General features: G+C 47.1%; 1 protein-coding gene across 1 annotated transcript in view; it reads right to left on the reverse strand.

Annotated features, from left to right (window-relative positions):
• Positions 1-12,170, reverse strand: part of exoc3l2b (exocyst complex component 3-like 2b) — a 35,160-nt gene that overhangs the window by 12,159 nt on the left and 10,831 nt on the right. The window contains exons 3-6 of the mRNA XM_020622711.1: positions 11,030-11,253; positions 1,781-1,836; positions 985-1,206; positions 649-915 (exon numbers count right to left, since the gene is read on the reverse strand). Of these exons, the coding sequence (XP_020478367.1) occupies positions 649-915; positions 985-1,206; positions 1,781-1,836; positions 11,030-11,253 (769 nt within the window). The remainder of the gene's footprint in view (positions 1-648; positions 916-984; positions 1,207-1,780; positions 1,837-11,029; positions 11,254-12,170) is intronic.

Raw genomic sequence — 12,170 nt, forward strand, 5'->3', positions numbered from 1 at the left:
TTGAGGGACTATGTCTCTCGGCTGGCCTGGGAACGCCTTGGCATTCCCCCGGAGGAACTGGAGGAAGTGTCTGGAGAAAGGGAGGTCTGGGCATCTTTGCTTAGACTGCTGCCCCCGCGACCCGGCCCCGGATAAGCGGAAGAAAATGGATGGATGGATGGACAGAGTAATTAGTCACTATGATCCAGTATCAGAGACGTTACTGGGACACGGGCCGTTCTGCTGGACCAGTACTGGTACTTATGGTACTTCAAGTAGATTTGGATGCTGATACTGTACATTTACTTAACATTTTGAACTTCTACTTGTAACAGAGTATTTCCTGAGTACCTGAGTACTTCTCCCACCGCTGCTCTGAGCACTTCATACACATCCTACAGTATATTTTACGTCTGTCATGTCTTTTGTTTGTAAACAGAAACTGAGCATGAAGGAAAGATTTGGCGACAAAACCATGGCGTGCACGAGCAGCTGTGTGACATGATGTCATTTTGACAGGCTTGTACTGGGGCCTCGCTGCGTTCAAGACAAACAAATTGTCATCAGTTCTTCCACAGACATTCATGTCATTGTTTGATCTAAAACGTGTGGGTGTTCGTAAACAGCAGGTGTTTTGTGCCTGATCTTTCCATGCATGTGTCATGTCACCTGGAAGGGCTGGTAGTCTTCAGGGTAAATGGAGACCACGTTCCTCTTGGCGGCCCCCAGGTCCTCCACCACCCGGGCTCGGAGCTGGTTCAGGTATCCATCCAGCTCTCCAGCTGTGAACTCTGCTCTCTGAGGTAGAGAGCTGTCGGCTGCTTCCTCCACCGCCTCCCTCCACCTCTGCTTCAGATGGCGGGGCCTCGGGTCCCCAAGGGCTGCTGCCTCGCTAAGGCTCCAGTCTTTATCAGCCTGCTCCTCCTGCTGCAGCACCTGCACACACACACATGGACAGGTGAGGCAGCATCGATACCTGTGCACAGCAGCAGCAGCAGTCCTCACCTGCACCACCAGGCCCAGGTTGGGCCCGGCTGTCGGGGACCGCAGAGACTCCCTGACCACGGCCCACAGTTCCTTCTGCAGCTCCTCGTACAGCAGCTCCACATCCTTCGCCTTCCTCCGCCCACTGTCTTTGGTGCCCAGGTTGCCGGCGTCCTCTGGCTGCGCCGCGGCGCCCCGGTCTGCGGCAGCAGCCTCGTTACACTCCTGCTCCAGCTCCAGGATATGGGAGTCAGCGAGGAACAGGTCGCGCTTCTTCACCAGCTGCAGAATCTCTAGGACTGTGGCAGAAACACAGACGTATAATGCACCCAACCCTGCATCAGTCAAATGGTCGCTTTAGTGAAGGGCTACCAATAAAACTCTGCCTCAGTAGGGGCGGTTTAAATGGCCTCATGCTACACACTGAGGTGCCCTCAAAGAGCACCCGTTCACTCATTTGTGCACACAAACGTTCACACCCTCACACTGGTGATATCACTGGGAGCAACCTGGGGCTCAGTGTCTTGTCCAGAGACACTGACATGTGGACTAGTGAAGCCGAGGATCGAACCACAAACCCATGTGGTTGGGGGGCGGTCTGCTCTGCCTCCTGTGCCACAGCTAGCTCATGTAGCTCAGTCAGCGCTCTCTCTTTCCTTTGAGCCAGACAGATGCTGAAATGCCATCGCTGGCCGTCTAAGGCCACGCGGCCTAATGGACAAGGCGTCTGACTTCACATCAGAAGGTTAAGGATTCTAGTCCCTAGTACAGGAGGAGAAAAGTCTTCTGTAACAGTCCTTTTCATTAGCTCCAGGATGTGGGAGTCAGCGAGGAACAGGTCGCGCTTCTTCACCAGCTGCAGAATCTCTAGGACTGTGGCAGAAACACAGACGTATAATGCACCCAACCCTGCATCAGTCAAATGGTCGCTTTAGTGAAGGGCTACCAATAAAACTCTGCCTCAGTAGGGGCGGTTTAAATGGCCTCATGCTACACACTGAGGTGCCCTCAAAGAGCACCCGTTCACTCATTTGTGCACACAAACGTTCACACCCTCACACTGGTGATATCACTGGGAGCAACCTGGGGCTCAGTGTCTTGTCCAGAGACACTGACATGTGGACTAGTGAAGCCGAGGATCGAACCACAAACCCATGTGGTTGGGGGGCGGTCTGCTCTGCCTCCTGTGCCACAGCTAGCTCATGTAGCTCAGTCAGCGCTCTCTCTTTCCTTTGAGCCAGACAGATGCTGAAATGCCATCGCTGGCCGTCTAAGGCCACGCGGCCTAATGGACAAGGCGTCTGACTTCACATCAGAAGGTTAAGGATTCTAGTCCCTAGTACAGGGGTAGAAAAGTCTTCTGTAACAGTCCTTTTCATTCCCCAGAGAATGCTGGGATCTGTCCACAGCTTTTACCATGCAAACCTGACTGAACGTGTACAGTGGATGTTCTGTCTTTCACTGTGTTCCATTCAAACCTGGAACAAATTTTGTAAGAAACATTACAAAAGAACAGCTTGTGTATCTCAGATGGTTTGAACGTGGTGCTAATAACGCCAACGTCACAGGTTCAGTCTCCACACCGGCCATTAAACTACAGCTGACAGAAAGCATGTTTGCAACAACCAAGTTTAATGATGCATTTAAACATCAATCAGAAGATTGAGGGCACAAGTCTGTTGGTGGCTGGAGTTTGCATCCTGTCTGTTAATGGAAAGAGGCCTTCTGTAACAACACATCCAATTTATAGCTCAGTATCAGATGTTTGCCACTGGTACCACCCCCACAACATTAAACACATGCATCACACCCGAGCACCTCGGCTTCTTGTCTCCTACCAACACTGGTAGTTGGTCATCATTTAAATTGTTTCCCAGTTGTAGAGAGCGCTGGGAGAAATTGGTTTTACTTTGAAGGACCAATTTCTTAGAGGTGACGTTCAACTTTGCATAAAAACTAAATTAAATCCCTTAAGATATTTAGAAAGAGAAGTTCAAGAACGACAACGATATGAGTGCAGTGAAGTTGACATGATACCAAACCAGAAACAGACATGACGCAGGATAATCGGACAGGAAGCATGACTCAGTTATTCAGCACATCATTTTACTGCAGCAGGCAGATAATACACAGTGTCACATCAGGAAGCGCACACACACACACACACACACACACACAGTGGGACAGGAAGTGATGCCTTCTCCTACATCAACTTCTGCCTCAGAGCAGGGCTTCTCCAGGGCTGCTCTTTCAAAATAAAAGCCTTCTGTGTATGTGTGAGGATGTGTTCCAGATGTTGTCCTGTTCGTCCGCCACCGTGCTGACAGAGGAAGAGGGGATGACATACATGCACACATCTCAGCTGTGAACCCACACGCATGTTCTTTCTGTTCGACAGTAGGATAAAGTTCCTGCAGCAGTGAAAAGGTCAGAGGTCACTTCTTCAAAGCCTGTTCAGGTCCAGGTCCACGTGCTATTGTTAAAGCTGCTGCAGTAGCTGGACGTGTGTGTTCTGTGCAGCCCTGGACGAAACGAGTCCTCATTTAAACCTGTCTGATTAATAAGCCTGTCCTGTTAACTGACCGCCGTCTGTGGAGCCCCTCTCTTACAGCATTAAAATACTGATGCCTTGCTAAGGAAATGAACTGTGGGATTAATATTAAATCTGTGTTTGTGTCTTGGTCACTGAACCTGAAAAGAGCTTTGCAGAGAACAATTAAGATGATTAAAGAGACTTGCTTCCAATAAATTTAATTCAGATGAATATTACTGTAATTAGAAATCCAACTGCTTCCTGTTGTTTTGCCAAGAGGGTTACTCCTCATTCTTACCTGCACTCTCACATCACACATACTGTTTTATGAGCTGCAAGGTGACATATCAGCCCCAAACCAGGCCGGAGCAAAGTTGGGACAAGAAACAGGGCGACGCTCCCTCCTTTCTAAAAGAAGGCACTCTGCACTCTGTCCAAGCTCCACGCTCCATTCACGTGCTCTGCCTCCCACATTCATTTGAATTCTTGAACATCCCACAAATGTCAGCCCATTGTTCATTACCGGGCTCATATCACAGCACCTGATCAAGATGTAATATGAGCCTGTGTGCAGACAAACACTCATTGTGTCCCAGAATGCCCTGCACTCATTTGACACCCCATGTTCATGTTCCTCACCAGGCCTCAACTGTCAGCATGGACCACTGTAAGACCCTGACAGGCCCCAACACCATGAAGGCAGATACAGCTACAAAGCAGTTACATTGAAAACAGCACTTTATTATACAGAGATATGATTTTGATAAGTAAAAACACTCAGCACAGAGGAAACCATTTACCAGCATTCACTGCCACTGTTCATCCATGTGCACAGTAAAGTCTAGAGCTGCTCCCCTCAGTCTCCTGTGTGCACAGCCCAGTCTGTTAACAAAGATATGTCCTGACCAGACTGACACACACCGAGTGTCCCCGTCCCCATCAACCCACACGATGAACTTGTTTGTGATTGATGCCCGTCGGCTCCGCCCAACAGGGTTTAGCACACCCCCCAAACAGGTGCCCCTGGACCACCCAGCACCGGGCCACTGTAACATGCGCCTGTGTACACACTTTCAAAACTGAAATGCTCATTGTTGCCCTGCACTGACTTAAGTTCCTTAATGGCCGACTCTTAATTTAGCTCCTGAACGCCTCATGTTGATTCCATTTAGCAGTAGGTATGTTTGTAGGTGTGAGTGCCTAATTTACTTCTATGATTATTATTATTCTCATTGTTGGTACAGTGGTCATCCATCTGGAGTCCAGAGTGTTTGGTCTCTAGCACCTCGAGGAAAGACTGGCTCCTTGGCTTCAGTTTCCACAGATGTAAAAACTATTTAACAAGTCTGATTCAGCTCGATGTTCGTCTGACATGTGAGGCTTCACCCAATGGCACAGCTGTGCTTGTTGTAGCAGAACTCTCAGCAAACTGAAGCTGGAGAGTCACATTTCACCTGGAGAGAGAGAACATTCAGTGCACAGTCAGCATGTGCGTGCATGTGAACAGCAGCAGTATTGTGTGTGTCTGCACATGACATCAGAGCTCCGTTTCCACATTTTCCTCCTCGCCTGCGTCGTTCAGTCGGATCAGAGCTGTTCCTCGCTAAGGACGCTGCAGTGACAGAGACCAGTGTGTGCACGGACACGCAGAGATGAACGTGCAGATTTACTGAAGAACGTGACCAAATACAGACTGTTCAAGTAAAGGTTTGCGCTGTTGTCCTGGGTTTATTGACAGTTTGGTACTTAAAGATTAAATACCAGCCTTCAAATATCTCACACACACACACACACACACACACACACCATCTTTACACACACATCCCATCTGACGCTGCTTGGGGAGCTTATTTCAGGATGTTTGCACGATTCCCTGGGATGATGCCAAGCATGTCATGTTTGTCCCTGTGCAGCCACTTGAAACGCGTCAGATAAACCACTGTCAGCGGCTCTGCAGGCAGCTGTGACAGGCGGTTGTCCCGCAGTAGTTTTCTGGCTGCTGCTCACACAGTGGAGGACGTGCTGGTCCTGACAGGCCTGAGTGTGAACCTCTTATCTGAGGGTGACTGGGCCGGGGTTGTGCAACTGTAGAGCTGAAAACAAACTCCTCGACAAGTCGCCAGCATGTTCTCACTGAGATCTGCACATTTCAGGGTCAGACAATACCAGCATGACAGTGATTTGGCTCTAAGTTACATAGGAACTGTTGTCTTACTGCTGCCTGAAGTCTTTCAGCTGACTCCAGTGAAGCTGTTGGTTTTAAACTCAGGATTATCACCATGTGTGTGAGTTCGGACAACATACATACTCACTAACGGGCTCTCTAAATCAGGCTTCACTGCATAAACAGTGGAGAAAAATATCATCACACTGAGAAAACCTGACCTGACATGTTGATTATCTGACAAGTGCAGCCAACTGATCGGTTATTGATCCGGCATAAAGAAACCGATAAGGGTGGTAGCTTCAGATGAACTAGAACAGTCTGCTGATGATCATCCAGCCAGGCTACAGAGTGAAGCTTCTTCGGTCGGTCAACCAGCTTCCAGACAGTGACCCTGTGACAGAAGGTTCAGGCCCACATTCATTAGCCCAGAACAGACGGACGGACACTTTTATAGAAGCATGTTGATTCTTAAACACGGTGTTTCTGTCAGTGGTGTTGAATGATGGAGGCCAGGTTCTCCTCCTTAAGCTTAACATGAAATAACACATTTACAGGTCAAAGGGCACAACTCAGAAGATGAAACAACAAACATTAACAAAAGACACAAAGGGCTTCTTAAATGTAGTTTGTGTGTGTGGTCCAGGACATTTGTGGTAAATTTAAACAAATTCCCTCGAGGTGATCCTGACATAACGGGCTCAGAAGAATGGGCCTGCAGAGAGCGGCTGTCGCCAGCATGGAGGCAGACCACACATTCATTTAAGCTCAAGTGATTAAATATTTACCAAAATAGATGGAGATCTGTGTGCGAGTCCACCAGGGTTTTACAGTCACACAGGAAGTGGACACTTCACACCTTCACACCTGCTTCAGAAACACACATGATGAAGCTGATTTCAATCCCCACAACACAACAGCAGGTGAAACAGTGACGGGCGATCTCAGGTTTCACCAGTTCCACCTACACAACTGTACCGCTGCGTGTGGACATCCTGTTTGCTGTTCCACCTTCTACCCGAGTCCTGCAGCAACTCGCCGACGAGCAGCCGACAGAGCTGCTGCTGCTCGGAGCCGGCAGGGCTCCGGGGTAACCTGACCCTGGTTTAATGAGCGGCAGGCTGTGAAGGGTAAATTCCACACTGGTGTGTGTATAAAGAACGTTAAGCCTGTGTTTCGTCACTCTCGTCCTTCTCAAACCCAGCAAGGTCACAGAGAGTCCAAGAACAAAGACACCACCTGGTCTCAGGGTCTGAAACCAGGTTCAGGTTCCAGTCTCACCTGGATCACCAAGGACACAAACCCAGGGTCAAATCTGAGACATGTTTGTATATGTCTACCTGAAAAATCCCCTTTTCTTCTTTGTTATTTTATTACTACAATCATTCCTTTACATTTATACCCTCTCCACGTTCCTAGTTTATTTGGTTTAACTCTATTTTCCCTTAAGTAATGAATATCAGTCTGCACAGAGTTGGATACACACACACTACACACTTTCACACACACACAACTCAATACCCTCAGTTATAATAATCCCTTTGCCTCTTTTGTTAATGTCTGTTGTCTCATTTGTCTCATGTAGCATGTTATGTGCTTTGTCCTGTAAATGTGTTATTTTGTGTTGCAATAAAAAAAAAAAAAAACCCTGGAAAATTCTGGCTTGAAAAGAGCGAGAGCACCGGTAAAATGTGCCACACTACCCTTGTGCTAACTCACTAGCTACATTACAAGACAGCAAAACAGCTCCCTTTTAGAAGTTTCATTCTTGTTAATTTAATACTGACTTATTTAATCAATTGTAGTCATTTCTTTTCTCCTTCCCATCACATGGAAAATGGCAAAATGACAGCTGACCCATGATTTTTTTGATTCAGACCTATTGAAGAAAAAAAAAAAGAAAAACCACAACTAAACTGTGTGTATTTATACCAGCACTTTATTTTTATTTACCTAATGCACATTCTTTTTCCCTTTTGTTCTTCCAGTCTTGTCTCGTCCACACAGAAGACTGGTAGTGTCGCCGTCGTGGCCTGTAGGAGTGTTTGAATTTAGAACTACAGCTATAGTCTGTCGACATAATTGGTCAGAAAGTATTTATTTAACCTTCATTTACTTGAGGTCAAGGAGCTCTTTTACAGAGGCATCCTAGAAACAAAAATGATGAATATGATGATAAATGGCGATGATAAATCCTTTACTCAGAAAAGGAGGAAAGATGGAAACAATCGTTGTTGCAGCCCTGGTTTTGTTTGGACCACTAATTATTTTCCCTGTGTGTTGGAGGCCTGTGGACCTTGTTTGAGGGCAGGTATCTGTTTGTTCCTGTCCTGACTGCAGCCGTTTCACTGGGGATTGTGATTTTGTTTGCAGTTCAATGTTCTTTTTCTGAACACAGGTGTTTTGATTTCAGATTTTATGTGCCGCCCGGGTGTTAAGTAAACAGGTGTGTCTCCTGGATATAGTTGGAAGTGTTTGCTTTTTTCTGACTCCAGGCTTTGGAATTTGACTGTGATTCAAGTGCAGAAAGTCATTGTTGGAAAGAAGCAACAGAAACCCGGCCATGTAACAGTGCAGTGTGAGGGCCAACAGGTCTCTGAGTGCATTTTATCATTTCACAGCAGAAGTTTCTTTATGTGAAAAAGCCTCAAACTTACAGTTGCACAATAACTTGACACACTGCAGGTGGCGCGACTCCGATCCGGACTCAGGAAACAACTATTTAAATGTTCGAGTTAAGATTTTTTCCAGTGGTTGTGAAGTGAAGAAATTCTTGTCTGTAAATAATCAGCCAGCTAAAGATCGACTGACCCGACACCGGGCGACGGTGCAGGAGCGAGTGTGCCTCGTTTGTGTCACTGCTAAACAGGAGTGAAAGAGTCAGAGCTGTTTGCACCTGCATGGCTCTTATGTACCATTTACACACACACACACACACACACACACACACAGTCAGCATTCAGCAGCAACCTGATCTGCTGACACTGTGTTTTAGCAGCATCTGAAAACAAGCCCTCACCTGAACATCTAGAACTTTCCCTGCACTTCATGCTCAGACTCACAGTGAACCAGGACTTCAGTTCCTCAGGATCCTGATGTCACCGAAGCAGAGTTAGATTCAGGACCCCGGTCCCAGACCAGGTCTCGGTCAGTGTGAGGACTCAAAGGATGAGGCCTGTCATTTCCTGTGTTCACAGTATTTTAAAGACACCAGTGAAGCACCGCTGCACTGGCCAACATGGTTCCTCCTTACGAAACACCAGACCATGATATTTGATGAGAATATCCAGAGATCTCGTGCAGGGTCCCTGACTCTTTATCACTCCAGATGCTATAACAACGTTCTGGCCGTTCGGAGCCTTTAGGGCAACGTGTGTTTGGTACTGAGGAAACGCCACCCAGTGCATCGGTGTGTTTCCCTGAGTTCTTCATCACTTTTCAACGCCAGTGGAGGTCTGTGGCACAGATGTTTCAGCTGGTCCAGGACTGACGGACATTAACTGTAACTAGAGGCAAATCGTTGTTGGTTTTAGTCTCTTTGTGTGGACTGTTTAAAACACTGTTAACCCAGAAAATACCCAGATGAGGTGATGCAGCACGTTGAGGTCTGACTGACATTTAATTTTCTAATTACTGAAACTGAGTCTAAGTGAAAAGCAGAAGAAACTGTGTGAATGCCACAAACTATTAATTCTCTTGTACTCGTCACTGAAGAAGAAGAAGAAGAAGAAGACTCGTCTCTGAGGAATGAATCTGTTTGTACATCTGGTTCTTACTGGAGTGTTCACAGGAGTTCAGTTATGTTTATGTTAAAAATAAATATCGCTGATTGGTTGTTCCTTCTTTACCCCTCAAATACTGGTACTGGTGCTGAGTAAGCCTGAGTAGGTTTGGACGGTTGGTTGGACAAAACACCTGAAATCCAAATGTTCAGGATTTTCTGATGTCTTACAAACCAAACCATTAACTGAGGAAATAATTAACCGATAATGGCACATGACTTGTAAACAAACACAGTCTATATTTACTGTGTTTATCAAGCTTTGACACAGTGAAGCTTTATCGAGCAGAGTAACTGTAAACAAGGGTGTGGAGGAACTGAGAAGACACACTCCAGTTATTCATTACAAACAGCAGAGTAAACAGGGCGCCATAAACAATAGAAGCCCTTAAAAAAACTTTCCAGGACCGGCCCAATACTTCTAACACACACTTGCACTTCCCAAACACATTCCAGCGTCCTTGTGAAAACTCCAGGAGAATGACAGCGTCTCTGGGTTCACCAGCCCGCCCCGACCGCTCGCTCTGCTCATTGTCAGTCCCGGTGCCTGAAATAGCTGCAGGCTGCTGACAGGCCACGATAAGATCAGGCAGGGTGGTATGAAAACACACTGGACCATAAAGCTGGACGGCGACTTCCACAAACAGACTGAAACACATTCTGGTACCGACTGACTGCACGTTACAGCCACACTGGAAACACAGGGGTAAAACACACTCAACACTACGACAGTCCTTCATAACGTCCAGTCTAGTTCAGAAGATCTCACCATTAGACTGAGGATCAGTCAGACCCAACGTTCGGTCTTCACTAGGTTCCCCGTTAGCACTGTTCACTTATTTATTCAAATGCAATCTGTCAGTCCTTCTGACCTGAAGAGGACCCATCCCACTCTGCCTCTGACTGGCCTGTACTTGTTGCTGTTGTTGGTTAGACTGGTTCAGGTTCAGGTTAGGGCCAGCCAAAGTTGGTCTCACTGGGACGTTCATTTATAATCATGGGAAAACTTCACCGTTTCTCTAGTAACAGACCAATTATCACCATAGAGTCGCCTCATGTCATTCATTGAAGCCTGTAAAAGCATCAGTCAGGAATCAAACATCTCTGCATTTAAACCCAGCGTTGACCAGTCTGCTGCTACTCTGACAGTACAATGCTGGCCTGGGTCAGACAAGTGGGTTTGTCACAGGTCACCTGATGCCAAGTCTGCCCCCCCAGCCACCAATGAAGGGCCTTTAAGCCCTCAGTCTCAGTGGCTGTGGTTGTACACAGCTGGTTAGATTGCTATACCAGTAGGAGTGTCATCTCCTTGACACGATTTCTGACCTGAATTCCTGCAAAACAAAATGTAATGCTCACAAATAAATTGCAACATGCGCTACTATACAAACGTTTGCTCACTCTGACACTGAGCCCAAACCTCAACCAGGGTCATAAAGAACTACTGTATGTTCACAGAACAGCAGGACCAGGAGTCCTGCAGCAGGTGGTCTGGCCCCCCCAGAGTAGAACGTAGGCACCAGACACATCTACATCATCACAATACTCTTGTCCGCGTGACCCAGCTTTGTCCTCGCTTTGTTCTTACCTGACAGCGGCTCTCTGGGTTTGACCTCCTCCTGCACCGACTCTTCCTCAGGGCACTGAGAGGAGTGGTCAGTCACAGCCTCCCTCTTCAGCTTTCCCAGACCCACCATCTTCATGAAGGACAGGCGGCGGCTGGTGGAGTCGCCCTCGCTCTCTGAGCAGTTTGGCTCACCGTTGGCGATGTCCTTCCGAGGGCTGATGGTGTCGCGATATTTCCCCGCAAACCTTGCAGGAGCATGGCAGAAGAAACGACTGAATCTCTGCTCTTCCTTCAGTACACTGACAAAGTCTCATGATGCTTTTTTACCTCATCCACCTTTAGGTCACAAAAGTCCCCTCGTCCGTCTTTGCCTTCATTAACTCCCTGCACATTAACAACGTGCCTTCAAAAGCTGTAAACCTCAGCAAACTCTGTGTTAAACTGCTGCTCTCTCTGCTTCACTGTACCAAACTCCCCTCATCCCTTTTTACCTTGAACTGCTCCCACTGATCTTAATAGTTCCCACTGTCCATCTAAACAACAGTCCTACTGTGAGTCCTTGCCTCATCAGATACCTCATCCTGTCCACCCCGACAACCTCCCAACTGAACACCATTGTTCCCTTTTACCTCGACCCCCTCACTCCTCTTTACACCTCAGTCTGCTCATCCCTCTGTGCCAAACCCCGGTCATGCTTTGTGCATGAACACACTCCTCTCACCTCGCTTTGCTTCATCTCCCATCAGCCCTTTACCTTGACAATTTTTACTTTCTTACCTCAAACTTTCATCATACCCCCGTTATCTAAACAAAGCACCCATAGACCTCCACAATCATCCACCCTCCCCCTACAACTTTACCTTTAAACTCCCAGAATTCCTCTTGACAACTTTTCTCAAGCTTTTTTTAAAATCTTAATTAACTCCCAAACTCTCCTCTTCCCCCTTTAATTTGACCAATTTAATGCCTCAGACTCACTAAATTCATCACATCCCTCGCTACTTTAAAAGCTCTTACTGTCCCTGAAAACCACAACAAACTCCCATCATCACTTTTTACACTGAAGAGGTTCCATCATCCATCTTTCCTTCGATAATTTCCTCTCTTTTCCTTTCATACCATAACCTCTGCTCATCCCTCTTCACCTTAGAGAAACCTCCTG

The sequence above is a fragment of the Monopterus albus genome, unplaced genomic scaffold (assembly GCF_001952655.1).
Source record: "Monopterus albus unplaced genomic scaffold, M_albus_1.0 scaffold287.1, whole genome shotgun sequence".
Taxonomy (NCBI): domain Eukaryota; kingdom Metazoa; phylum Chordata; class Actinopteri; order Synbranchiformes; family Synbranchidae; genus Monopterus; species Monopterus albus.